At 43.0% G+C, this 26,191-nt stretch overlaps 1 protein-coding gene across 1 annotated transcript in view; it reads right to left on the bottom strand.

Moving 5' to 3' along the window:
* Positions 1–21,519, bottom strand: part of WIF1 (WNT inhibitory factor 1) — a 35,268-nt gene extending 13,749 nt beyond the window's left edge. The window contains exons 1-3 of the mRNA XM_044423060.1: positions 21,339–21,519; positions 19,340–19,479; positions 2,919–3,027 (exon numbers count right to left, since the gene is read on the bottom strand). Coding sequence (XP_044278995.1) covers positions 2,919–3,027; positions 19,340–19,479; positions 21,339–21,519 — 430 coding nt within the window. The remainder of the gene's footprint in view (positions 1–2,918; positions 3,028–19,339; positions 19,480–21,338) is intronic.
* Positions 21,520–26,191: the final 4,672 nt, after the last annotated feature.

Raw genomic sequence — 26,191 nt, 5'->3', positions numbered from 1 at the left:
GCAAAGGACATGCTGCATTGTATTTGAGGTCGGCAGGCTAATTTAGAGGGTGCAGCACAGAACAGAGGGTACACTCAGCCCTGTTCTCTGAAATTTTGCTGCCACTCCCAGACCTACAGCACCTGTCTCCTTAGATGCCTAATAGATGGGCTGGCTTTGCTGATTAGCATATAGTACCTAAAACCAGATCCTTCCACATGTTGTGGCTGATTTTTATGGGAAATCATGCTTTGCAGCACAGTAATTTCAGTGATACTGTCATCTTAAAATGTGTAGTTCCTTCAATTATTCTTTTCAGATGTGGAACATCAGATACATTGATAATCATGCTCAAGGGCTCTTGTGGTTACCAAGTTAGCAGTTTATCTGACACAAACAAGTCTGCAGAGCAGAGAGGGCAGTGGCAAATGCAAACAATCTGTTCTGTTCGTCTTCCTAACTTTCATTTCAAAAAGCATGCAATTCACATAATGAATCAGTGTCACATGTGTTAACTATGTAATGGCTATGAAACAGCCACTACTAATTCAACAACAGAGTCAGATCTTTTTTAGAAACTTAATGCTTTGCTCAAGTTCAAAGATTCTGAAAAGGGCAGATTCCACAATTCAGCTAGAGCAGCGAAAAGCAGCTTGATCTGCACTAGTTGTTTTCTACAATCCCCATCATCCTCCACCATCATGGTTAATGAGGAATATAGGGGTTGTGGTCAAATCATAAGGAGTATGCTGGGTTGCCGACTCTGAAGCAACAGTCCTCAGTCCTCAATGACATTTTACATGAAACACCTGCATGAGCAAATCAGCCTTGATGACACCTGGGTCTGTCCTTTAAATCCCAACTCCAACCATTGGCCATGTTGGTGGGGCTGATGGGAATTATAGTCTAAAACATCTGGAGGAGTGTTACTTGGGGAAGACTACTTTATAGTATAGGCCGCCAAGTGCATAGAGGTTAGAGATGCTTTTCTGGACAGCAGTTCTACAAGGCCACTGTAATATGTGAGAGTCATTCTGTGGATCGCCTCAGCCAGGTTCTGTGCACATTATGGCCTCCACACATGGCAATGTCAAAATAGGTTTTCCCTCCCTATTAATGGCATTTTCAAACAGTGCTATTCTAGGAGAGCTTTTACAGGGGCTGTTCCTGAATGATTTATACCATTACCTGTTACTTTCTTATCTATACCATCACTTTTTTTTTTGCCCTGAAAAGGACTCCAAAGGCAGCGTGCTCTCTCTCTCCCTCCCTCCCTCCCTCCCCACACACACAATTAATACAAAAATAATCATGGACTCATACAGAGTGGGAAAACCCCCTGGAGCTCATCTAGTCCAGCCCTCCACTTAATGGAGGACGCAATGACAGCCAGTCTCCTCTGCTTAAATGCGTCCAGCAAAGGAGACAGCCTGTTCCACTGTCGGACATTAGCAGGCGCCTCGTCATGTTCAGCTGAAATCTGCTACCCTGCAGTGTCCACGTAGTGCTTTTAGTTCTGCCTGCATTCTGCAGATGTCCCTGCCTGCTTTGTACCATAGTGATTTCAATAAAACTGGACTAGGCTTTGAACAATTTCTCTCTGTATTTTCCTCAGGCCATGAAAAACCTTACAGGCTGCCAAGGCGAATGTAGGAGACGGCTTTTTTAATAGGCATTCTTTGCCACCTAGCAACTGTGCCTTCTAATATTGATTTTGATGACTCCCACCCCCATTTTTCATCCTAGTACAGCCCTCCCTAGCTTGGCACCCTCCTGATCTGTTGGACTATCATTCCTACCAGCCCTAATCAGCACAGCTACTGGGCATGGCCATGAGATAATGGGAACTGTAGTTCAGTATATCTGGAGGGTGCTGGGCAGGGAAAAGCTGGTCTAGTGCAGCATGAAAGTAGATGTCCCACCACCACTTTCCAGTTACTGTAAAGCAATGCTTCCGGCTGTTATTTGGTTGCAGCTGTGCAGGTACTGGAGTCTTAAGCTAGTAATGGTTTTGCAGGCACAATCTGAAATGGATAGCTATTTTGCATACAAATATTCTATGCATTGCATCTTGGACCAGCTCCTGCTGGCTGCACCCATTAGCAACTCTAACAATATTGACTTGCATAGGGAAAGCATATACAAGATGCTATTCATCAGGTATTTGACATTATTCCTACAGAGAAATAAGTATCAGAGCAACTGTACATAACTCAGTTTGGAATATAATTACTTTCTTAACTATTCAGTGTAATATTGCTTCCTCTATGATAGGGTGTAGGAAACATGTAGTCTGCATCCTAGATGTGGCCAACAGCCTTCCCAAACTGGCCTACTAAATTTTCCACTAACATTACCCAGTCTCTTTGTCCCCTCCCACTTCTGCAGCCCAAAATGCTCCCTTTTCTCACCTGAGCAGTGGAGAAGGGGGTTGTAGGGAAACAGAAATTTCAAGAACTCCCCAGTCCTGTCCACCAGACCCTTGCAAGAAAGCTGGAAGTGGGGAAAATTACAGAGGGGATGGAATCTGCTGTGGAAATCTATTCTCATCCCCTGTTGCCTGCTTTATCCTATCACCTGATGTCCTGAGAAGGGGATACAGAAAGTGCCTGAAAAGGAAAAAGGGAATGGGTGGGTGGGTGGACAGGAAGAAAAAATAAAAAATCTAGAAAGAACAGGATAAAGAAGTGGATCAGGGAATAGTTGATAGAGACAGAAAGGCGAAAGAGAAGCAGCTGAGAAAAGGGCTATGGAAAATCAAGAAAAAGAAGGTGCAATAGGAAAGGAACTGAAGTGAGAATGAAGGAGAATGGAAAGAACAACAAAGAGTCATGAAATTCATGTGTGGCAAAAGTGGTCCCAGACTGAAAATGTTCTCCAACACCTGCTTTGCAAAAATAGTATGTTTGGACACAGACATATACACAGAGGCTACAGACCTGATGCTTGATGAGGTACTGTTCCAAGTGGAGGAATGTTGACTGTTGGGTCAGCCATTATGCCTTTATCCAATGAACGCAAAGACAGGAACTCATAGAAGTATTCAGCCTATGAGAAGATCCGTGCATAAGAGATATTTATGTTATTTTAATAAAACTGGTTTATCTGTTGTCTGGCATGTCAACTCTGATGAGAATCTAAATAGGGCTGTCAAGGTGTGATATGTGATATATGGCATCCCACTAATTTTGAATGATCAGCAAAGCCTCTTCTAGCAAGCTTAAACATCAGTTAGGTATCTATGAGGGAAGGCAATCTGCTAGATGTTGATCACAGTATTTTGAATTTTAAATCCAAATGTGATGCATGATATTTCCTTTCTCAAAATTTAATTTAGACACTGGCATCTCCTGATGATTGTGATTTTGGCAGGGACCGAGTAAGAAATTGTATAAGCCCTCAGCTGTCAGGTACTCAAACAGTTTGAATATTTGACAGTTGATATGCAACATTATTTGATAGTTTATACATAATAGCAATTATCATATACTGTCAAATATCAACTGCAGATTTTGAGATTGAATATAAGTTACCTGGTTAGATAAAAGTTACCTGGCTTATATATAGCAAATGAACAACTGAAGTTTAATTTTAATATATTTTACTATTGCATATATTGAAAAGCAACTGGAAAACAAAAGAAGAAAGTGTCTCGCACTAATCATGGTTTCCTCTTTCCAGCTATTCATTGATCTCAAGTAGGTGAGTTATGTGTTCTAGTTTACAGAAGACGGTTGTCTATTTGAAAACCATCTTCTATTCAGAGGCATTTGCCATTGGAAGGGCTGTTGAGTCCAAGTCCAGTTTTACTGGGGCAAAGTCCCATAAAAAGGAAGAGCATGGTCCATTAACAGATGGCAACTGGTCCACAGTCAAGTGGGCAGGTACACAGGATACCGGGCCGCAGTCTTGCCACTCTAGTGAGACAGATTGTGTTTCTATCTCAGTTATAGGAATTCTTTCAAATTTAAAGGGTTTGGCAGCTCATGAATTCCACTCCTGGAACCCACTAGGGTAACTCTTTCACATTACTGAACTTTGCCGCTTGAAATTCAGCAGCAAAAAAAGGGTGGGGGAGGGGTGAATACTCCCATTTTGGCTGCAACACTGTCAAATTTTGGTGACAAGCCACAGCTTCTTTTCCTTCAAAACAAGATAAATCCGCCCTTTTGGCTACAGCAGAACTTCAGCGAATTCAGTGGTGGGAGGCACAAAAAACAGACCAGGGGCCATATGAGGCCTGCATGATGCCCATCTCTGCTCTATAAATATAAATCAACCCAAGCAAATATATTTGAACATATTCTCTATTGTCCTCTCTTTTTGGGATGATACCTAAGAGGACACCCTCCTCTAAAGTCCTTCAGATTTTCAAGACTTGAAAATGAAGTGGACTTTTGCCAGCCAGAGGAAGAAAGCTCTCCTCAATAAAGAAAGCTCTCAATTTGAGAGATGAAATGTACAAGGGTAGGGTAGAAAAACATGAGGTGAAGACCACAATATTATTTACAGATTGATTTCAATAAAGAGGGTTTTTTTTTTCTATAAAGCACAAGAAAGCAAAGTAACAAAATGGTCGATACGGTTTAGTGTTTGCGCATTTGATTTTAGAATAAAATAACCTGATTAGACCAATAAGTGTTTTGCGCCTTTTAGTTCCCTACAAAGCCATGGCAACGGCACTACTGCCATACTGTCTGTTTTTCATTGCTTAGCTTTGATGTTTTAATTATATTGAAAACCAGGTTATAATGGATTTTCTGATTAGAACAACATGGTCTTAGCAGTATGAAAACAATAACTGGTGAGTCACTCAAACAGCTTCACTCTCATCTTCTTGTCTTGTGTTGCCTATGGAGTAATCCTACCTTAGCATTTTGGAATGTAGCTGGTATTCCTAACTTGAATTTAATGAGTATCATGAAGCTAAGAAACAAATTAGAGTGAAAATTGTATAACAGGCAAACTGGTCACATTGGAGTTTTCCACCCAATGCACATATTGTTTCCTGTACAGGTAGATTAACACTGCTGGCTGAGAAAGAAAACAAGGAATCAGATGAACGTTTCCCCTCTTAAAGCGGAATCCCATACAAAAGCAACATGTTCCTTAATTTGTAGGTCCTTTCCAGTTTCACATGGAAAATTCTCAGAGAAAATTTGTGAAGTAGAATTTGTACTTGTGAAGCAGAGATTTACTCAGATATTTTGAGCCTGCAATTCTACCTACTCTTGTTATGCCTTGGATCAATGCCCCTAATTTTTAAGACAATTAGCCCTCTCACTAGCTTTCTCCTCCTCCTTTCTATACTTAAGGAACCCCAGCACTGGTTCTGGAGAAGTCATGTTGGGGAAGCACAAATATTGTTGTGCTCGTTAATTGCACAAGTCACGCTCTCTGTTTTGGAGAAGGGCTTGGGCCAACAATTCACAATTCAGAAGATCACTTGCTGTGCTGTAGCACACTGATTATCTGCAGCAAATCTCACAAAATCTGGAAATGGGTACACAGATACAGGATGTAATTTTTCAAAACTATCCTCAGGGATAATCTCCAATTTATCATCAGCTTTCTCCCTCACAGTGATGGTGTTGCAGGTTCCTTTTTCTGAATCACAGGTGATGAAAACCCAGATTATTAAGTATATGCCATTAAATCCTGAGTTGTCATTAAGTGTAAACCCTAGAACAACCCAAAAAGAGAGCCCATGGCTTATTGCTGAGTTCTGAACTGTGGGTTGTCATTATGTGTGAACCCAGAACCATGGACTGTTTTACAAGGCTATACAGATGGCAAAGCAAGAGTAAAAAAGCCAAACCCATTCACACATATTCACATATATGCACATCCATTCTACATGCCAATACTACAACATCACAAAAACATTTGGGATACAGGGAAGGACTGGACAAAGAAGAAGTGAACCAAACAATTCAGGAACTGAAAAACAGTTGGCACTTTGTGCAACTGTTGGAAGAGAATTCATGGAAAAACGCAGAAAAAAACCTGTGTTGTCATTAACCAGATCACTATTTCCAGCTCTAATAAAGTGTACCTTCTTGTCTCCATGCTTGGGCCCTGATCTAAATCCTTGTCTTTCAGTTAGTCCCTTTCCTCAGTCTCTTCTTTATCCATCTCGCTAACTTTATTTTTTCTAGTTCTCCTTAATGAACTACGTGGTGAGAGCATTCAAGGTGTTCATTGATCCAGCAATCTGTACACTGATGGAAAATTCAAACACAAGTGGGTTGCACAGTTTGCCCAGATGGATACAATGTGCTAGAAAAATAGCACTAACTCCATGTGTCCCTGAATCCCAAGCTTTTCATGCCATTTTACTAACAGGCCTTGAAGGTAGGACCAGATATTCCCTAAAAGTATTAAATGACCCACAACCCACCCGTGTTAAGGATAGCACCATGCTCCTACAAACAGTCAGCAAGGTGGTCACAAAACTCACGGGCCTTACATTGTATAGGCCTGGGTTAAAAGCTCAATGAATGGATTCTGTGAATGAGAGAACAATGAAAATAACTGATCAAAGAGACCCCAAAAGCCAATCCCTACCCCTAAAATTGGCTGGCAGTGTTATTTTAGCTATGTGTCTATTCAGAGGTAAGTCCTATGAAACTCATGTTCTTACTCTCAGACAAGCAAGTGTAAGTTTGCAGCTTAAGAAGGTATATATTACAGGAGACCTCTCTAGCTAGGTGGCTTACAAATGTGTTCAACTACGATTTCCATCATCCCTATCCAGCATGGGCAACAGTTGGGGATGATGACCATGGTAGATTGAAACATCTTGGGGGCACTGAGTTGGGGATGTCTTTATTAAAGAATCTAAAATATCCTTTAAAAATGTATTTATTTACATTTTTTCTCTTCTAGAGAAAAAAAAAGACATGATTTTCCTTCCATTTGCATGATTAAAGAGAATGAACTTTGGAGATTAAAAAAATCTTTAGAGACCTTTGTAAAATATATTGCCAAGTGGAATTACTGCTGATTAAGAAAGTAGACTTAAAGATTTTCATCTGTCAGTGACAGAAGGGTACCTGATGTGATGAGAGGAAGGTTCACCGCTTATGAGCAAGATCACTGACCTCTCTGGATTATAGGAAGCATGATCAGAACATGCAGGCTCCCTTTGGCCCTGCTTCAAAACTAGTAAGCCTTTGTTCTTAAGGTTTAGAAGGCAGCTTTGAAGTTTGGGATAAAGCTCCTCTAACACACCATTACCAAAGAATAACCTTTTGATTATGATCTCATGAAAGTATAATCAATAACTTACACAAGTGAAAAATGTGGTTAGAAGCAAAGACTGTGTAACTGGATCTTTACGGCTTTCGTGGGTTTTTCTACTAGTTTCAACTTGCAGTCCTGTATAATAAATCTTTCCCCTAAAATGTAAACTCTCTTTAAAGCCATGAGATGTCAGCAGCTACTGTTAGCCCCAAACATACTCAACTGATAAAGAAGAGTTGCACTGCATCATTTGGAAATGAAGTGCCCAGTTGAAATTTAAACTGAAATAAACATCAGCCATTAATGGAATATTTAGTGAAGTAAAGTGAGGAAACAAAAAAATGGAACTTGTTTCTTATCTTTTCAGAAGTTTGCTGTAAAGCATGATAGAATATTTTTTGAAAATTCAGAGATCTCACTTAGCTCAGTCCAATTGTGTCAAGTTTGTTTAAAAAGCAATAACATCTGCATGTAGTGACTAGCTGCTGTATAATTTAAGTGGGCTGCACCGGCTGAAGATGCTAGAGCATTGCAAAAACCAGTGAAAACACCACCAACAGCAAACATGACTGTAAATGCTCTGGCCACGATCCAATCCACTGCAGGATCAGTTCCCTTCCAGATGAGATGCTTTATTGTGCAATCATACTGCTTCACCAAATTCTAGGTTGGGTCCAGAGGCCCCTGTCTTTCACTGGTACTCCTCTCGTGTTTTCCCATTGCTTCTTTCAGGTTTTTTTTAAACACACAAGAACACAAAGTTAGGCTTGGACTTTCCATCACTGAACTTTAGCTCAGTGGAGTGGAGCACACACTTTGTGTGGAGAAGGTCCTACATCCAACCTGTAGCATCTCCAGTAGGAACCCTGCTTGATGCCCTGGAAAACCACTGCCAGTCAGTGCTGCTACTACTGGGTTAGATGGACCAGTGGCCTGATGCAGAGCAAGGCAGCTTACTTGCAGCTGCACCATGTCTTTTGACTGGTAGACTAGGAATTCTGTCTGAAAGCATCATTTCCATTTTGATACCTTTTCCTGCTTGTTTTTCTTGTTTTTCTCATTCATAAAGGTATCATCAGTCCTTTAGGCAGGACTGATTTAAAGCAGCTGAGCAGGTATCCCAATGTTCTGGCATATATGCTTTACCTGCCAGGCATTTTCATGATCTAATCAGCTAAAAGTGAGCTACTATCAGTGTAACTTTTCTACATGTATTCTTTACCTTAAAGAAATGTGGATGTTCTGAACTCCTGGCAGCCATCAGAAAACAAGCTTGTCTCACTCAATCAGCTTGCCTCCATCAGGCCCAGCATCGGCAAGCAGCAGGTGGCATAACTGGGCAGCTGCCAAGGGGCTAGGAAATCCAAAGGGCACATCCGTGCCCTGCTGCTGCCATCTTCTCCCTCTCCCTCCTCCCTTGCACTGCTGGGGAAAGGAAGCAGCATGGATGAGCCTGTGGTTCAGGGTGCTCCTATTTTTTTTTTAAACTTACATTTTGCGTAGCAGCACTCTATCAGGTGTTGCCTCTGGGCAATGGTTTGTAAGGTATGGATCAGTCTATATATTTGTGTGCCCTCACTGGCCAAGTATAGCCTGCCTACATAATTATACATAGGGCTAGCATGCTGAGTCCCCTTTGCTAAACTGGATGGGTTACCACATTTGGAAAAGGAGGAGGCATTGGACTCAATGGCCTTACAGGCCCCTTCCAATTCCATTCCATTCCATATAGTTACAACATCAAGAGGCTTGATGGGAAGGGCTGTAAAATAACAGGGATGAGGGAACTTGGAGAAAACACTAGAGGGTAAGGAGGGCAGAGAGGATGGAAGCCTTTTGCATTCCTAACCTGACAGCTTGTGGGAAGGAAGACCGTGTCATTAATGCTGGTGAAGTGCCTGGAAAGTGGCTGACCCCCTTCCTTCAACTGGCCCATTCAACCCCATGGCCCAAATGACCCTCAGGAGGGCAGCCTTCACTCCCCACACCACCAGGACTGCTTGGAACACAATTATCGTGCCACATTTTAGGAGTACTAGCACGATGATGTTAACAACTGATAAAAATATCAAAAGGTTGCAAGGAAAAAAATGAAAGGAAGAAAGCAGCGACAAAATACTAACAGAACAGAAGTATTAGCAGTGGCCTTTGCATCACCTGCTACTTCTAGAAATGTTTAGGCTAAGTTTAGACAATAGGGTTGCTGGTATGTAAGTTTAAATGGAGCTCATCGGTTTTGTTTAGGCTTGGCATTCTTGTTTAGTATATTTAAAGTTAGATTATCTTTGCTATGGTTAAGTAAGGGAATTTTGTTTATGTTGCTTGCTACATGCGCAGACTGGAGTTTTAGGAAAATTTAGGCTGTCATCCTATACACACTTACCCAGCAGTAATCTCCAGTGAACTCAGTGGGATGTACTTTTGAATAGAAAGTTATAGCACTATGTTGCTGAACTCTTAATGTTAGTTCCTTGGACCTTCCCAAGGATTTACATCAGACTTCCTCAACCTGGTGTCCCCAGATGTGCAGGACTATAATTTTGAGCAGGCTGGCTGGGGGTACAGTGGGAATTGTAATCCAACACAGCTGGAAGGCGTCAGGTTGAGTATGGCAGATTTAAAGTCTCATGTCATTTCATTAACATGCTCTCTGGCCCTTACCTTTCATCACTGACACTCTCCCCTTAAGTTAGGACTCTCACAGATAACCTATCAATATGCATATCTGGCTACTTTGCAGGCCCTGTCCCAGGAGTACACAACCTTATTGGCCCTATGTGATTGGCCCTGGGGGATGCACGTGCATGTATACACACAGATGTGTGTGTGAATTGTGTGCACACACATGGACACATTATGGACTCTGACTCCTTCCATACTGCTAACAATAGAGAGAAAGAACAGTCTTTAGTGGAAGGAGTAGACAGTACTGGCAGTAGACAGAAGTGAGGAATTTGGCCATGTTTAGAGGTCAGGGCAAACAGGGCTGGGGCCTGTGCTGTTCCATGTAAGCCACCTCTGTTAATTGGGCCAATTTCTAAAAAAGGAGATGTGCAATTTGAGATCAGACCTCTAGCGTTTCCGAGAAGCCCTGCAGGACCTCTTTGCTATAAACCCAGCCAAAAAGATCAATGGGAATGGGATTTATAGTCCAACAGCTCCAGCTGGGACTGCCTTGGGAAAAGGTATCCTAGAGCTATGCCTTCCAACAAAGCCCACAGAAGGAGCTACAGTGCAGTAGTGGCCAAAGAGTAAGCAGTGAAATAGCATCAATCTTGGCTGTTTCTGGCTTGTTGAACTTACCAGACGGGCACATCTAAGAAAAGCCCTGCTAATTCAACACCGGAATTCTTCAAGTAGTAGCAGCCAGATGGCCATGAGCAGGTCATGAAGGCAACGGTTTATATATTCTGGCTAATAGCCCCCCAGGAGGCCTACATAGAGTTGTCAAATCCTTCTTCAAAACCATCTAAGTGCATGGCTACCAACAAAGGCAGCAAATTCCATCAGTTCATTGTGCAGCAACGAGGTTCAAGGCAGTGTCAGGACCAGGGACAGCACTGGGTGGAAGATGGTGGCAAGTCTGGGGCACATCAGCAGGGCTTGGGCCACACCAGGGAGCCCAGACAGTTTGCTGAACAAAACATGAATGCAAAAAATAAAAAATCATAATCAAAATACCCCAAAGTTTAAAACAGCAGGATAAGCCCAAAGTAAAATTCATAGTAAAACCAACAAGCCATGCAAAGATCTTTAAAAAGTCCCAATAGGTTTTTTAAAAACTGAAGGTCTAATATTCCTTACCTATTTCAGGCCAAATTTTGCTTGGCAAGTCATTGGTGTACAGCTTTACAATATTCTTTATAGCTGTACATAGCATTACAGCATCTAAATTTTGCATGTTTATGTGTATTGTTTCTTTGCCTGCTGAAGTATTCCTTATCTGTTCTGCCCTTTACAGTTTTGGGTACTTGTATTCCCCCCTTGTCCCTTCCCTTGCTCTACATACCTGCCATGACCTGCTATATTCCACACTTGATTTAATGTTTGTTCATTTTCTTAGGTAAAGGTTAAAGGTAAAGGTTTCCCCTTGACATTAAGTCCAGTCATGCCTGACTCTAGGGGGTGCTGCTCATCTCCGTTTGCTAGCTGAGGGAGCCAGCGTTTGTCCGCAGTCTCCGTGGTCGTGTGGCTGGCATGCTGTTACCTGCCCACTGAAGTGGTACCTTTTTATCTATTTGCATTTGCATGCTTTTGAACTGCAAGGTTGGCAGGAGCTGGGACGGAGCAATGGGAACTCACCCCGTTGTGCAGATTCGAACCGGCGACCTTTCAACCAGCCCAGCAGCACAGCGGTTTAAACCACTGCGCCACCTGCAGTCAAAAGTAAGTCATTTTCTTACCAAAATGTATATACCGCTTCCCACAGAGTGGCCGATGCAGTGAACACACAGTTTCATTACCACAAACAACAAAATGTAACAATAAAACTGCACAAAAACAACAAAATAAAACAATAAAACTAAAAGAAATGCTAGTCAGTAGTAAAGCTACACTTTCGATCGTGTTTTACACATCATGGCTGGCTGGAGCACACTTCACTGTGTGAGGAGATGGGCCTTAAGAAGACATGGAGGCCTGTCTGATGAGAGCTGGGAAAGTATTCTGGAGAGTGGCTGTTGCAATGCTACACTATTGCAGGTTTTCCTGAGGCTGGCTAGCCTCAAAAACATCTGAAGTGCCCCCTTGGACAAGGGCAAAGGGTAGGCAGGGACATACCGGTGGAAGTGATTTCTTTTCTAAACACTTGGCTTGTTAAATCCAAGCTCTGCTTACTTTGCATTACTATTGACAGCTTTCTTCTCAGAGGAAAGGGAAAGAGGAAACTGCTTTATACCAGCTTAAACTGTACATTATTCTGTAAAATGCTACAGGGAACCCTGTGGAATGGAATAGGTTATGGGATGGAGAGGAAGGAGATCCTCACAAATAAAGCAGAGATGCCTTCTGTGAGTACAGCTTTGCTCACAGAAGTTTCCTTTATCTGATTTTTTGAGTCTGCTTCTTGTATCTTTTGCCAGCTGCATATACCTAAATCTGAGTCAAGCCTAATAGATGTGCACATGCCTGCTTAGGAACTAAATATGTCTTCCATAAAGCTCAAAATGGAATACACACTCAGCATCAATAAACGTTCCATTATCCCTTCTGAAATTTCTGCCTCTACTTTGCCAGTCACATTGCTGGCAAGTGACTGGACTGCTCTGATGTCAGAGATGGTTTAGCCAACCTGGGGAAGGAACAGAGAGATGGGGAAGAATAAGTTCCAACAACCCACAGCACATAGCACAATACAGACTTGCAGAATTCACAACACAAAATATATCACTGGACTGAATTGCTGATGAGCCAAGGAACTAGTTCACTGCTACTAGGATGAACGGTTATCCTGCTCAGCTTAGAACATCAGCCATTGCCCTGGGTACCGAATGGCTTTCAATTACAGTAGTCATTACTTCCTGCTAGAACAAACTATCCATTTAGCCCAGATAGCGTAACAACAGGCCACTAGCTGGTGTGAGGGCAAACTATAACTAGAAGAAAAAGATCATATCATTTTGTTTAATAGAAGACAAAATGGTTCCTGCCAGTTTTCTGAAACGATCTACATGAAAAGATAAATCCAAGAGAAGTGTTGGACTGCTAGCTGGTTAAGCAAAAGTCAAGCATACTGTGCAGTCTATGGGAATGAATGCAGCCACTTCAGCCCACTTATATCAAGCTTTCTCTATCAATAAACATTGCCTTGAAATTTTCAAAGTAAAGCTCCAGCTTGTTCTCTTTCATCCAGATCTCTTTCTCTGCCAAGCTCTTGAAAATAAAAGAAGTGTACTAATTAAATTCAGCAGGGTGAAAAGGAAAATAAGCTGAATGTAACGAGATGCTAAAGTCACTGCGGCCCAGAAGTCTAAGTTTCCCTTTGTGGCCTCACATGTGTGTGTAAGAATTCTGAGTAGCAGCCCTACAGGATCTTACATGGGAGCCTTGAGCTGAAAGTAAACATTGACCCAACACCGCACTCTGGAATCTCTCAGAGTGCAAAGGAAAAATTCAAGCGCTCCCTTAGAACTGGTGTCCTATGGCCAAGGCATTGCTCAGGAACATGGGATCAGACTGAATCATCACTTGGGTGGACATTTCCAGCAAACAGCATGTTAGAAATGTGGGTTTAATTTATCTTCTACTCTAATGGAAACATTCTGTATGATGCAGTGGACCATGCCACAAATCAGATTACTGCAATCCTGGTTGAAACACTTGTCAGAGTTGTGAATCCCCATCTTCCTTGGGTTGTAGTAGTACAGACGTAAAACAGGATAGTTAACTTTGTGAATGCAGAATCGGGATGCCACATAGTGGACTTTTTATTCCATCCAACTGTTTCCATCAAGCTATGTATGAATGCACGGTCCACACACAATTCAGTTAATCTGCATATGCAAACAGCTCTGGCATTCACTTTTGGGGGGGAATAGACACTCTTATGAATAAAAAGCCAATGTTGTGACATGAACACCCCAGACACACATTTCTCATAAACCCAGAGTTTTCAGAATTCTTTTAACAGAACTAAGACAGTGTTCCTTAGCACATTTTAACAGCTAATTCAATAGGGGCTTACTTCCAAGTAAATATGTTTGGGATTAATTTACTGGACTGCATATTATAATATTGACCTTAAGAAGTCTACGCTGTGTGGTTTCTAATTCATGTTGCGTGATGTGTTTGGTGTTAACTCTCAGTTTTTGTTACTTTATTGCTCATCATTTTCCTTAATAGATTCCCACATGCTATAAAATGAACTACTGCTATGGCAAAGTAAAAAATTATATGTTAAATAACTATATCAGAGATGGTGCTACTGTTAAACTATCATTTGAACAACAATGCACTGAAAGACTAAAAAAAAACCCCTTTAGTTTTCGCTTTTGACCAGTGAAAAACAGGCAAACACACAGCCAAAAGCTGCAGAAGAATCTCACTAGATGAAGACCACCAGCTCCAGCTATAAGAAAGGGAGAAATTGTAGCAAGTTTTTCCATGCAGAGCTGAAACATTTCAGTTCTTGATTAACAAGTTGGCTGTAACTTGGGCCTGACACACTGATATTTCACCATAGAAAGCTTGCAACTTTTAGGCAAAACAATGCACTTCTCTGTAACTAAAATTCATCAGCTACTTTATACAGTGCTCATCTGTTGTGACAAAGTCTCCCTGGAGAAATTGATAACTTCACTTAAGGCTGTTGAAGCAGCCTATGTAGAAATCTTGAGATCAGATTCACTCTTGCTCTTGATGTCCTTCATAATAACTAGCATCACATCAATTTCTACACCAAAACACCATGTTAAGCTCAGTTTTTGATAATTGCTGCCTGCCAATCCAGTCAATACTGGATTACTCACAGGAACTGGGAAACCTTCTTCTGCTTCCATATCTTTGTTCCACTATCATAATCATTAGCAATGATACCTGCATATCCAATTTAAAATGTTATAAACTAGAACATTTATCAACAAACAATATGCAGTCGGGTTAAAAAGAAACCTGAACAATTAACCTGAGCACATGGCTTATATTCCCTGGAAGATTATCTATTTAATTTAGTCAAATGAATACCCCAAATTTACTCTACAAGCAGTGCTCAAGGGAGTAAATGAGAATAACACATAGTTCAAATAGTAATAATCAAGGCATAAAAGCAAATAAATTAAAAACCTATGATCAAAAATTAGGAGATAAACAGTGGTCACCAGCTAAAACCTATTCTGGAAAATCTGAAGTTAATTTAAAGGCTAAAAACCTGTCTAAATAAAATCTGTTTCTGGCAGCACAACCTCAAACATGAAGCTAGACTGGCCTCCCTTAGCAGAGAGTTCAAGAGGCTAGGAACAGTCACCAAGAACTGCTCACATTCCCGTCAAACTTGTCTCTGAAAAAGGCAGTGCAGAAAGAAGGGCCTTTCCTGGGGATTTTTCAATGCAGCAAGGCAGGTAGGCAGGCAGGTCTTTCAAAGAACCTTGTCCCAGATTGTGCAGCATTACCATCACCGTGCGGCTCACCATTTTGCCAAATGGCAAATGGTACTGAAGTCTGGCAGCACTGCAATCAAACCATTCTGTTTCATTCGTCTCATTGAATTACAGGAAGGCACATTTCAGCTGAACTACAGGAAGAACTTCCTGTTCGAGCAGTATGACAATGGACTCAATTGCCTATGGAGGTTGTGCGCTCTCCTTACTAGAGACACCCAAGATGCAAGTCATCTGAGAGGGATGGTATAACTTGGGAGCCCTGCACTGAGCAGGGACCTGATGGACCTCTGGCCCCTTCTAACTCTTACTATTCTATAAATCTATGAGTAATTTAATCTAGATCCACTTTATGAGTTGCTATGGTGACAAAGCTAGCAATGCAGAGAGCATGGAGTTTCTTGGCACTAGGCCTCTAACATGGGCCTTGTACTGGTACTGAGATAAGACACAGCAGTAGTGTTGGCATCAGGGATGACGTCAAGAGATGCCTGCAGGGAAGTGGCCCCCCAAAACATTTCCTGCTACTTTATTCAACCCCCCCCCCCTCCAGCATTCAGTCCCCATATATTAAGATTCTATGCAGCAGGAATGGGAAGAAGGTAGATCTCCAGATTTTTGGACTTCAATTCCCAGATAGCTCTAACAGCATGGCCAATGATCAGAAATGTTGGGAGTTGTAGTCCAAAACTTCTGGAAGACACCAACTTAGGAAGTTTCCATATTATCTAGTTTCATTCCTTAATATCTGGAGATCTACTTTTATGCCCAGTCTGCTATAACATAGATTGAATCCTTGCTCCTTAAAAAATAACAGTGTTTGCCACCTCTTCATTCCACCAAATTAATTCTTCTGGAGTCACCCCGGTTGGCCAAGCAGGTGCCCTCTTGTATGTCACATAATATGACAGCAGCACAAGAGGTCACTTGGGCTGAGTTCACTACTGGGAGAGTGCAAGGCATTCCCTCTCATTGAGACTCTTAGGATCTTTGCAGCCTGTGGGAGGTGAACATCCCAAATGAGCTCAACTTCACTAGTATGCACCTAGCTATAGCAAGGGTGAGTGGGAGCCTTGTATAAGCAGAGGTCAGACTCCTGCAAGGGATTCATGGGTCCCTGTGGTGGCTGGTGCATCACAACCTGGTTGTCCTGATAGAGCTACTAGGGCTAAGCCAGGATATTCCGCTGATCTTCACCAATCTGCTAGTTCAGAAATCCCAGTGTTGCCAGAACGGGGCAGGGGAAGCAATTGCCTGTTTTAATGTTTTCAGTCAAAACACTTTTGTTGTGCTTTGGAAATGAGCTTATAGAAAAGAATATATCCCACTGAAGACTTTATCTGCCAAAAGTTTGTGCTGTTGCTGCAAAGAAAGAAGAGAGAGGATATTCTGTAGTTTACATATATGCCATGTAAATGACTATGCAATCCAGATGTTGCTTACAAGGTACCTTGTAACTCATCTCTGCTAAGCAATAAAGTTTTTTTGGCAAAAGTTTGAGAAATTTACTGCTGTTTTCTGTCAGCACTACAACAGATGGCTGGCACATGCCTGCCTCGCTAAATGAAGTGGGAACTCTACAGCACGATTCTTTGATCTCTGGTGGCATGTCCACAACACCAAGATGCAAAATACCACAGCAGAGCAGAATTTAAATATTAAACGTACACAGCTTTGCTTTTGATATGAGGATCCCCCACCTTGTCTTTTCTTTTAATTGTGCCCATAAGCCTATTCACATGCCATATTGTCATTGAAGTATGGGAATCAGAAATATACATATACATTTCTCCTGTTAGGTGACAGGAAGGCTCAGTGAGCTGGCTTTTCAGTAATGCCCAAACAGTATCTTCCATGCTATCCCAAACAGTCATGTTTTGACAGTCCTGAAAAGCTGCCTTGTAAAGGTGTGTGTGGCAGGGGGCAGAGGGGGGATCGAAACATAAGAAACATGGAATAGTGAGGGCAATAGTGTAACTTGCCCCAAGGGTCAGGAATGAAAGAGTGGTTTCAAAAAGAGGGAAAGGGGTGGGTGTCAAAACTACCCAAGTATTACACAAAGGTGGCTGGAGAATTTTCAGCAGTTATCTGGAATGGTTGTTTGAAAACCCACCACCATGTTCTTGTTCAAGTGTTACAGCAGCTTTGCATAAATGTAATGGGACAGGAGGAATCCAGTTGCCTCTTGCACCAAGAGGGAAGCTAGAATAAACCTTAGTCAGTCACAGCCAAAATTACCTTCTTTGTTGTCCCAAGGCAGCTCAAGTAAACACCAGCATCTTCCAGGCTCCATTCTCTGTGCCTCTCCCTGAATTCAAACCTCCCGCATAGGACTGGCTTGCAAATGCCAGAGGCTGTGGTGATGCATATTTGACCAATGTTGCTACAGATGGAGCATCTCTTGTATATTCCTTATAGTTTTTTAGAAGCCTAAAATCAAATGCCCATTCACGCCTAACTCTTGAACAAGTAATTGGAGATAACCAGGTTTTATATAGGATCTCCCGGGTATTGACACACATTCCTTTTCTTACATGCTGCGAACTGTCACTCTGTGTGCTTCCTGATCTTCCTCCAATAGAAAATAGGAACAGGAAAAGGAAAGATGCATCACAAGGAAAAGGCTGCCTGTCCTCCCACTCTGGGCCCAGAGTCAAGGGGAGTTCTCCAGACTTCTGTAGTTAGCACCTCTATGGGGTGGCTGCTGGGATGTGACCTACTCTTTGGCTACCTGCAGGGTTTCACCACAGTTCAATAAATTAGGCTTGGTGATGGAGGCCCAGTTGTAGCCAAAGAACCAAATCAGCTCAGGTGAGAGGCAGGAACACTGCTCTAGAGAAGGGCAGGGCGATGGCAATGGGGATGGACCACAATCCCCAGCATATTTTAGTTCAAAGCTCTTTCAGCCAAGAGGACATGCAACCTTCTGAATGGGAGAAACCACACAGCACCTGGGAAACTACCAAATCATCAGAAGTTTGGGAAAGGAGCTTGGTCACTGGGTGAAGCCCAAGCAGGCTGGATCTGTCACTGGGCCTGAGCTTCTGTGCACCTACCTTATTGCAATGCTGACACTTTGGGCTTATTCTCCAGTAGAATTTATCACAGTGCAAATGGGTGCCGTGCTGGTCCACAGGACTCACACCAGTGCCAGATCTATGTACTCTTTCAACTGGTGCCAGATACAAGTGCTTAAAGAACAGGTGACTGTCTTGTGCTTGATCATCCTGGGAGCACCCACGGCTCTTCCTTCTCACACCACCATTGCCTTGCTGCCAGCCCTGCCTTGCATACTCCTGTAGGTTGAACTGTTTCCAGGAGAGGGTATTTGTTATGTAAAGTGTAAGGTTAGTTACTGTCTTCCTTGTGAGCTAGTTCGTGAGACTCATTACTCTTGGTCCGTCAGCTCTTTTTGGCTAAAATGTTCAAGATCATTCTTCCAGCTATCTATCTATCTCAGCTTTTCCAGGCCGGTGCCCTTGGACTGAGGGGTTCTGGGAGCATCATTCCAGTACAAACGAAAGGCAATAAGCTGCGATATTGTATAACAGCCTTATCCAACTTGGTGACCTCCCGATATTTTGGGCTACAATTTCCATAATTCCTGCCATGTTCCCCAAGTTTGATGGGAGTCCAAAACATATGAAGAGACCCAAAATGGTACCCTATCACACCCTATAAGGTACCCAATCAGACCCATTGGTGTCTTCTGAAAGAGACTGAGAACTATTTGCTGGTTTTGGAACAGAATTTCATGGAAAGATGGGGGGTGGGGGGAGAAAGAGAGAGAAGGAACACTGTATGCTTTTCCTGCCATAGATTTGATTTATGAGCATTTCTCATGACAGATGATTCAAGGCAATACTTTGTAACAACTTCTTGGCATACATCTGAGATTCTTTCTATGAATATTTTATATAAACTAAATATTTGCTCCAGTTAAACATATCGCTCTTCTTTGCCAGCCCCTTCACTCCTTCCCCACTCCGAAGTTGCATCAGTTTTTTGCAATCTGTACCTACCCTTCCGGTTGCTTGCCAGGTGAAATTCATAGAGTGAATATTGACTGGGATGGCTGGCATTCTTTGCTGGGCTTTTCTGAAATCATGAGTGAATGGGGCCATTTTCCCCTCTGAAACAATCAGTATATCCTCTTCAAAGCCTGTTAAACAAAACCAATTAACTCAAAACAGGTGGGAGATTAAATCCTAATGTGGGATGAAAAGCAAACATTTGCCCCCAAGAGTTTCAACAGGAAGGCATGCATGCAGCCTTCCACCAAGGGCTGCTCAAGCTTCCAATGTGAAAGTGCTCCTGTGGAAGGAAAACTGTGCAAACCACGTATGGATTGTCACTTGGGACAACTGTGCATGCACAATTGTCCGTTGCATGTACACATATGGGGAAGCCATGCTGCACTGCACAGGGGGGTCTGTGTAATAACAGACCAGTGGAAGAGTGATCATGACCCATAATAATGTTCACATGTGGCATCGCCTGCCAAAAAAAAAAAAAAAAAAGGACTGGGTCTCCTTTTGGCACAGGAAGAGAGGCACACCCATGTAATCATCACCCATGATCTACCTGGTGTTTTCATGTTTCTTCCTGTACTGCACATAACAGCCTTCTGTGTAGAAAATGTGGTGCATTTGATCTTTCTTCCTCCCCCCTCCTCTTCCTTTTTCCAAGGCACATTTAAGTATTTAAAGAATTCAGCACAAGGAAGTTAATATGCTTCTACAAGTCCGTATTCCATGTGAGATGAATGCCGTTCAGGTTTGGGGCTGCCATCCTAAGCAGTCATAAATGGGGGAAAGTTCCAATGTGTTCAGTGCAATAATTAGTGAGGAGAGGGTCCCTGGCCACCCTCGCCTTTCTATTCTCAGCTTTTCTTTTGGGGCTTTTTCCCTGCAAATTATGGTTAAACTTGGGGGCAATCTTGACGGGAGGCTTGGAGATTTCACTGAGGGTGCCCTTATTCCCTAGTTAATTCTTGCACTCCCCTTATTTCCATGTAACCATAAAAGGGATTGCCCCTGTGAATTTGTTTGGCACTCTGGACACAAGGAACAGTGCTTCATCAGACCAAAGTTCCTACAGATCCAACCAGAGGCTTATGGGGATCCCCCAAGCAGCACAGCATCCTTTCATTCATGTTCTCCAGGATACTGCCTCCAATGCAGGAGGTAATAAATAGCCATCAGGCATCACGAGCCTCCACAAATTGGCCCAATCACCCTGTAAAAGCCATTCAGGTTGGTGGCCAGTCTTTCTGCATCCTGTGATTAGAGATTTTAGTATTGGATGGCATATAAAAACTTTAAATAAATAAATAAAACAGTGTAATTCTGCACTGTTTAAGCAAACCAGGTGTACTCCAGCAGCATAGCTGGACTCTTGCTTACAGACTGCCTCTGAAGTGTGGTATAGAAAGTGATTCTGCCCATGTTTATTCAGAAGAAAGATCCAATCTTAGTGTCCAAAGTCGAACCAAGTATCTATCCTGAGTGAATCTGCCAGTGAGGAGAAGAGCAGGCAGCGATGGGGAAGAGGAGAACTGTACCAGCTCCAGCCCAGTCTTTCCGCTAAGCAAGCTTGCTGGTTGCAGGCAGCAGCACGCACTGGCTCAGCTAGGGTACCTGCAGACCCCGGTCGTGGTGATCTTTGGCGAGGGGAGCGTGAAACAGCCTTGTGCTTTACTTCAGTTGTGAAGTGCAGGACTGGCATATCTCCCCATCCCCACGCCCGTTCCACGCTTTAGAACTGCTTCAGCCTTCCTTCTACGTGAGAATTTGGGCAACCCTGATTGAAACATGAATAATGATCATAACACTCTGAGCGCGCCCACTTGTGCATTTCAAGCTCACACACTCAAGCCCCGTCACGATCGCAGGAATAAAAGTGGGCTTTGCTCCCTCGGCCCCCCCCCGGGCTCCGGGGCCCTGGCCCCTGGCCCCAGGCCCTCCCCGGGGTGCCCCTCCGCCCATACCGAGCCCGGCTCGAGAGCGCCGCCTCCCTTACCGATCAGCACGCGGGCTTGATGCGCGTCAATCCACATGTAGAGGCTGCCTTCGTGGGGCTGCGCGGAGCGCACGGGCGGCAGGCAGCCCAGGCACGCCGCTCCGCAGAAGAACCAGAGCGCGGCAGCGGAGCAGCCGTCGCGCGTCCTTCCACCCCGGGCCATGTCGGCCTTGCCCGCCATGTGTCCCGCGGGGCAGGAGGGCTGAGTGCGGCGTGAGGAGCGAGCGAGAGAGAGCGAGAGCGAGAGCGAGCCCTCGTTCCGCGCGGGAGGCGTCGACGGCGCCCGCCGCTTCCCTCGCGCGCCCCTCGCCTTCACACGCACGCCCCGGGCGCAGGGAGTCTCCACTCGCTGGCTCACTTTGCCTGCCTTTTGCTGCTGCTGGGGGTGGGTTTGCCTCTTGGCAGCCGCTGCAGCTGCGAGCGGGACGACCAGAGGGGGACGTGCCCGGGAAGTGCCGGGGCTCGCGCTCCGCTAGGTGGCGCAGCGGCACCGAGCACCTTTTTCTGCCGGCGGATCGAGGCCAGGAGCAGCTGGGGATCGAGCCCGCGGGATTTTTGCCCGACGGACAGGCTTCCTAGCTGCTGATCTTTATGCTTTAATCCTGCATGTAATCCGGCAGGGGGCTGTGGGACTTTAACAAATTTTTTCCTCATGAAGTGGTCTGTGGTGCATGAAAACTGATGCTAGGGCAAGTCGTGAATCAGCAACCTTCTCCGTTAGTTATATTGTGGCAGACCAGCACAGCAACCCCTCTACAAATTTGTTGTTGAATGGCACAATGGAAATCTTTATTTTCTGTAGTTTATCATTTAATAAAATAAATAAATATCATTTGAAACATTGTGTGTATGTGTGTGTAATTAGCATCCTAAACTAGAGAAAGCAACTTTCTCCAGCTTATATATATGGGGGAGTCATTTTGTACAAATCTTAGAAACTTAAAAGCAAAGGGAAACCAAATCCATATAAGTAGTTTTTACTTGACACTAAAAAATCATCTTTCAACACGTTAAACTTCGGGATATAGATGTGCAAAACTTTTTATGTGTTAAGTGATAAGGCTCACCTCTCTGTGTGTTCCATTTGAGGTTTTCTGTGTAATTAATGAGCTGGGTTTTATGTTCTGGCCAGCCAGCACTTAAGCGCTGCTATGCAGGCAAAGCTAGAAGTGCCTCGAGCTCCCTCGCTTTCTTTTGGTTGTCACTGCATCAGAGGCAGAACAGACAGGTGCTTCTGTTTGTACTTCACAGTTTTATAAGGTGGTCTTGCAACACAACATTCCTGTGTTGAAGAAATGATAAGTAGGGCACAAGTAAGACTTGCCTTATGGAAGCAGGGGAAGCAAAGCAAAATAATTTGTATGGGAATTAGAGCTGCACTTGGCTCTTTAAAAGATATTGCATTGATTGCACTCATATGGCCTGGTCCTGCTAGCTGAAGGTGCACGGAAGTCAGGCAAACCAGATGAGGTCAGTACAGGGAGGCACTGCGGCATGACGGTTGTGGATGAAGAAGAAGGGAATAGAAATCAATAAGAAAGCAGCTCTCAATTGCCCTTCCCCAAGCAGAGGGGAAAGCTGCATGTGGTGCAGTGGTTAAGAGCATGAGACTGGGACTCAGAGGATCCGGGTTCTAGTCCCCGCTCAGCCATGGAGCCAACTGGGTGACTTTGGGCCAGTCACAGACTCTCAGCCCAACCTACCTCACAGGGTTGTTGTTGTGGGGATAAGATGGAGGAGGAGAATGATGTAAGCTGCCTTGAGCCCTTTGTAGGAAAAAGGCAGGATATAAATCCAAAAATAAATAAATAAATAAATAAATAAGAAGACTCTCAACAAATAATGGGTTTCTCTATCATTGTTCTGCCAAACTTCTGCCTTGGAGCTGCGGCCAAGGAATACAAACCCTGCTTAGAAGGGAAGGAAAAGGTGGCTGCATGATGTATATCGTATGCATGATAAGGTGCGGTGGAGTCTTGGGAAGGAAGGAAGGAGGAGAGATACCATCACACAGCACTGAAGACAGAAGCGGGAGGGGAAACTCCTATGGCAGGTCAACATGGGTTGTGAGTGGCAAACCTGAGGTGCAGGATCTAAGTGTGGCCCACCTGGAGCTTCAATCTGGTCCTCTGGGGAAACCCAGAGGAAGTAGGAGGAAAGGAGGGGAACCCCAGAGGACCACACTTCCTTTTCTCCTACGTCCAATCTCAGCTCTTGTGTGTGCCGCTCCGCTTAGTTTAGGGTAACTTACTGGCAGTCACAGCCTCAAGCTAACATAGCGTTTTGGATCCACTCTTTCTTTCCTACCATCCTGCCCACCACTGGAATCTGGTCCCTTAGAGTTCTGTGGAAAGGTAATTTGGGTCTTGGGCTGAAAGGGCTTCAGCACCTGTGCTGTAGATAATATCTTTTGCCACTGCAGGCAATAAAGCAGAATGTTCTGACATCACATCCTCCTCAGCTAAAAGCAACCTCATGGCCTTCAGGTTTCTCATTCCATCACTGCACTGTGGCAGAAGTCCATCAGCCTCCACTGAATGGCCTCTTGAACTGCCACTGACCACATGTGACCAGGGGTCTGTTTCATGGTAGGATCGTTTGGCAATGATTGGCCAGCAAGACCTGAAAATAAATTGTGGCTTGTCAGTATTCAGACATCAGTCTTCTGAAGCAATTGCCATCCATTTCAAAATAGAGTTTTTCATGGCTGGTGTGTTCACACTTAGCAGATTTGGATAGAAAGTAATCACTGATCCAAAATATTGTGGCAATACCAACTTCACAGTGTTTATTTTTCATTTAAAAATCTTTCTGGGAGAATGGTGCATTCTGTGTTTTCACATAAATTGAAGAGTGAAGTCAACCATTATAGGATGATTTAAAATGTTTCTGCACTGAATCCGTTGATCAAAAATGGAAATAAACACAACTTGTCAGCTTGAGCTTTTCTTTTTTCCACTTGAACGTTTTTCAGAGTAAGAAAATGAAAATGAAGGCAAGATAAATAATCCTAGTTTTCTTTTAGAAATTTTGCAGCATAATTATATACATGGTTCTTTGGAAATAAATTGTATTAAAGCCGAATAAATGTAAATAGGAGTGAAACCTTAGAATAACTGTCTATGAATGCTAGACAATTTGATTTGAATTTAAATCTCATCGTCTTAAATTTCCAGTTTGTCCAATGGACAATGATCATTGCATTTCCTTTAGAATTTGCAGTGGGTTCACTGGTGATTTATGGTTTATTCATTCATTCATTGGATTTTTAGCCCATCCCATTAGCCACACAGCTCCCTGGGTAGGTTACAAACAATAAAACCATAAAAAAAACCATACAAAACATTATAAAACACAATAGTAAACATTTAATCAAATAACAATAAAAGCACACCCATGTTGCAACTTAACAGAACCTATGTTTACATAAAAGGCATAACCATACCCTTTATTAAAATATACTATCATTAAAACCAAACTAACAGTTAAAATACTGGTGAAATAAAAAGGTCTTTGTTTAGTGCCAAAAGAGGGTGCCAGGTTCCCTCTCTGGGAAGCTGCTTCCGAAGTTTGGCCACTTCCAAAAAGGCCCTTCTTCTTATACCCACCCTCTTTATTTCCAGAAGAGGAGGCTCCTTCAGCAGGGCCTTAGATGCTGATCTAAGGGTCTGGGTACATTTATATGGGAAGAGGCACTCCTTTAGATATCTTGGTCCTAAAATTTAATACCCAGGTTTAAAACTGTTTATTCATTATTTGAATTTAGCATCTGCATTAATATGTAATAAAAGTTATATTATTACTGCATTGCATTTATATACTGCCTTTCCTCCCTCTTCCCCTAACTTAGATGATCCACCTTCTTCTCTCTATTTTATCCTCACAAGGTGGGTTAGGTCACCTTCTCTGAGATAGCTTAGGCTAAGAATCCGACTGGCACAAAATCACCCAGTGAGCTTCATGGAAAGTGAAAACTAACCTGAGTTACCCTAAGTCCTAGTCCAGCACTGTAACCACTGCACCACACTGCCTCTCAAATGCTAATATTTCATGCCCTTAGGCCATTTATTTAACAAGGAATTATTATGTGCACATAACTGCTGCTAGTGTAAGGAGGCCCTCTGGTGGCTGATATTCCAAACATCCAATTATTAAGAAATTGAATTACTGTGTATCTACTAATCTAGTTTATTATTTTGTTTTCCAGTAGTACAGATGGTGTATGCTCCCCCACAATTAAAGGATGGAAAAGTCTTTGAAATGCTTAAGCATATTTTGCTGCTGAAAAATCTAGAGTGAACATTCTTCTTATTTTCTCCTATTTGTTTTATAGACAGTTCTTCATCTGGTTGAGTTGGATGCATTAATGCTTTCCTCCCTTAAACTCATGCAAAGGTTGATGATTCAACAAATAGGAATGTCCAAGAACTATATTCTGATGTTTTGCACACCCAATAGTAAACATTACAAATATCTGCACTGTCTGTAATGACAAGTTAAGCCTTTGTAATACTAGTTCCAGGAAAAATGGATCACTTGGCTTTTCATAAGAAACTTGAAACTCAGGAAAAAAATCATTTTCAAAACGGGAGAGACAATCTGAGAAAGAAGGTGTTAAGCAGGAAGGGAGAAAATAACAGGATGCAATTATATTATAACACTCTTCTTAAGAAGGAAGCTAAAAATGATGCTTCGGTTGGGTTGACGGGTCAGAGCAAGCAACTCCGCATGAATACCATGGATTGTGTTTGTTTTCACCTCGGTGTGCCTGATAGACAAGCAGGATCAAGGTGGTAACTGTCTTCCTTCCTGACATCTCCTTTCCTCTCAGTCTCCAGGTGGTATCCCAGGAG

Source organism: Varanus komodoensis, unplaced genomic scaffold, assembly GCF_004798865.1.
Source record: "Varanus komodoensis strain SLA01 unplaced genomic scaffold, ASM479886v1 scaffold13_1, whole genome shotgun sequence".
NCBI classification, from domain to species: Eukaryota; Metazoa; Chordata; class Lepidosauria; order Squamata; family Varanidae; genus Varanus; species Varanus komodoensis.
Note: the sequence above shows the minus strand (reverse complement) of the source record. Positions and strands in the feature narration are given on the sequence as shown.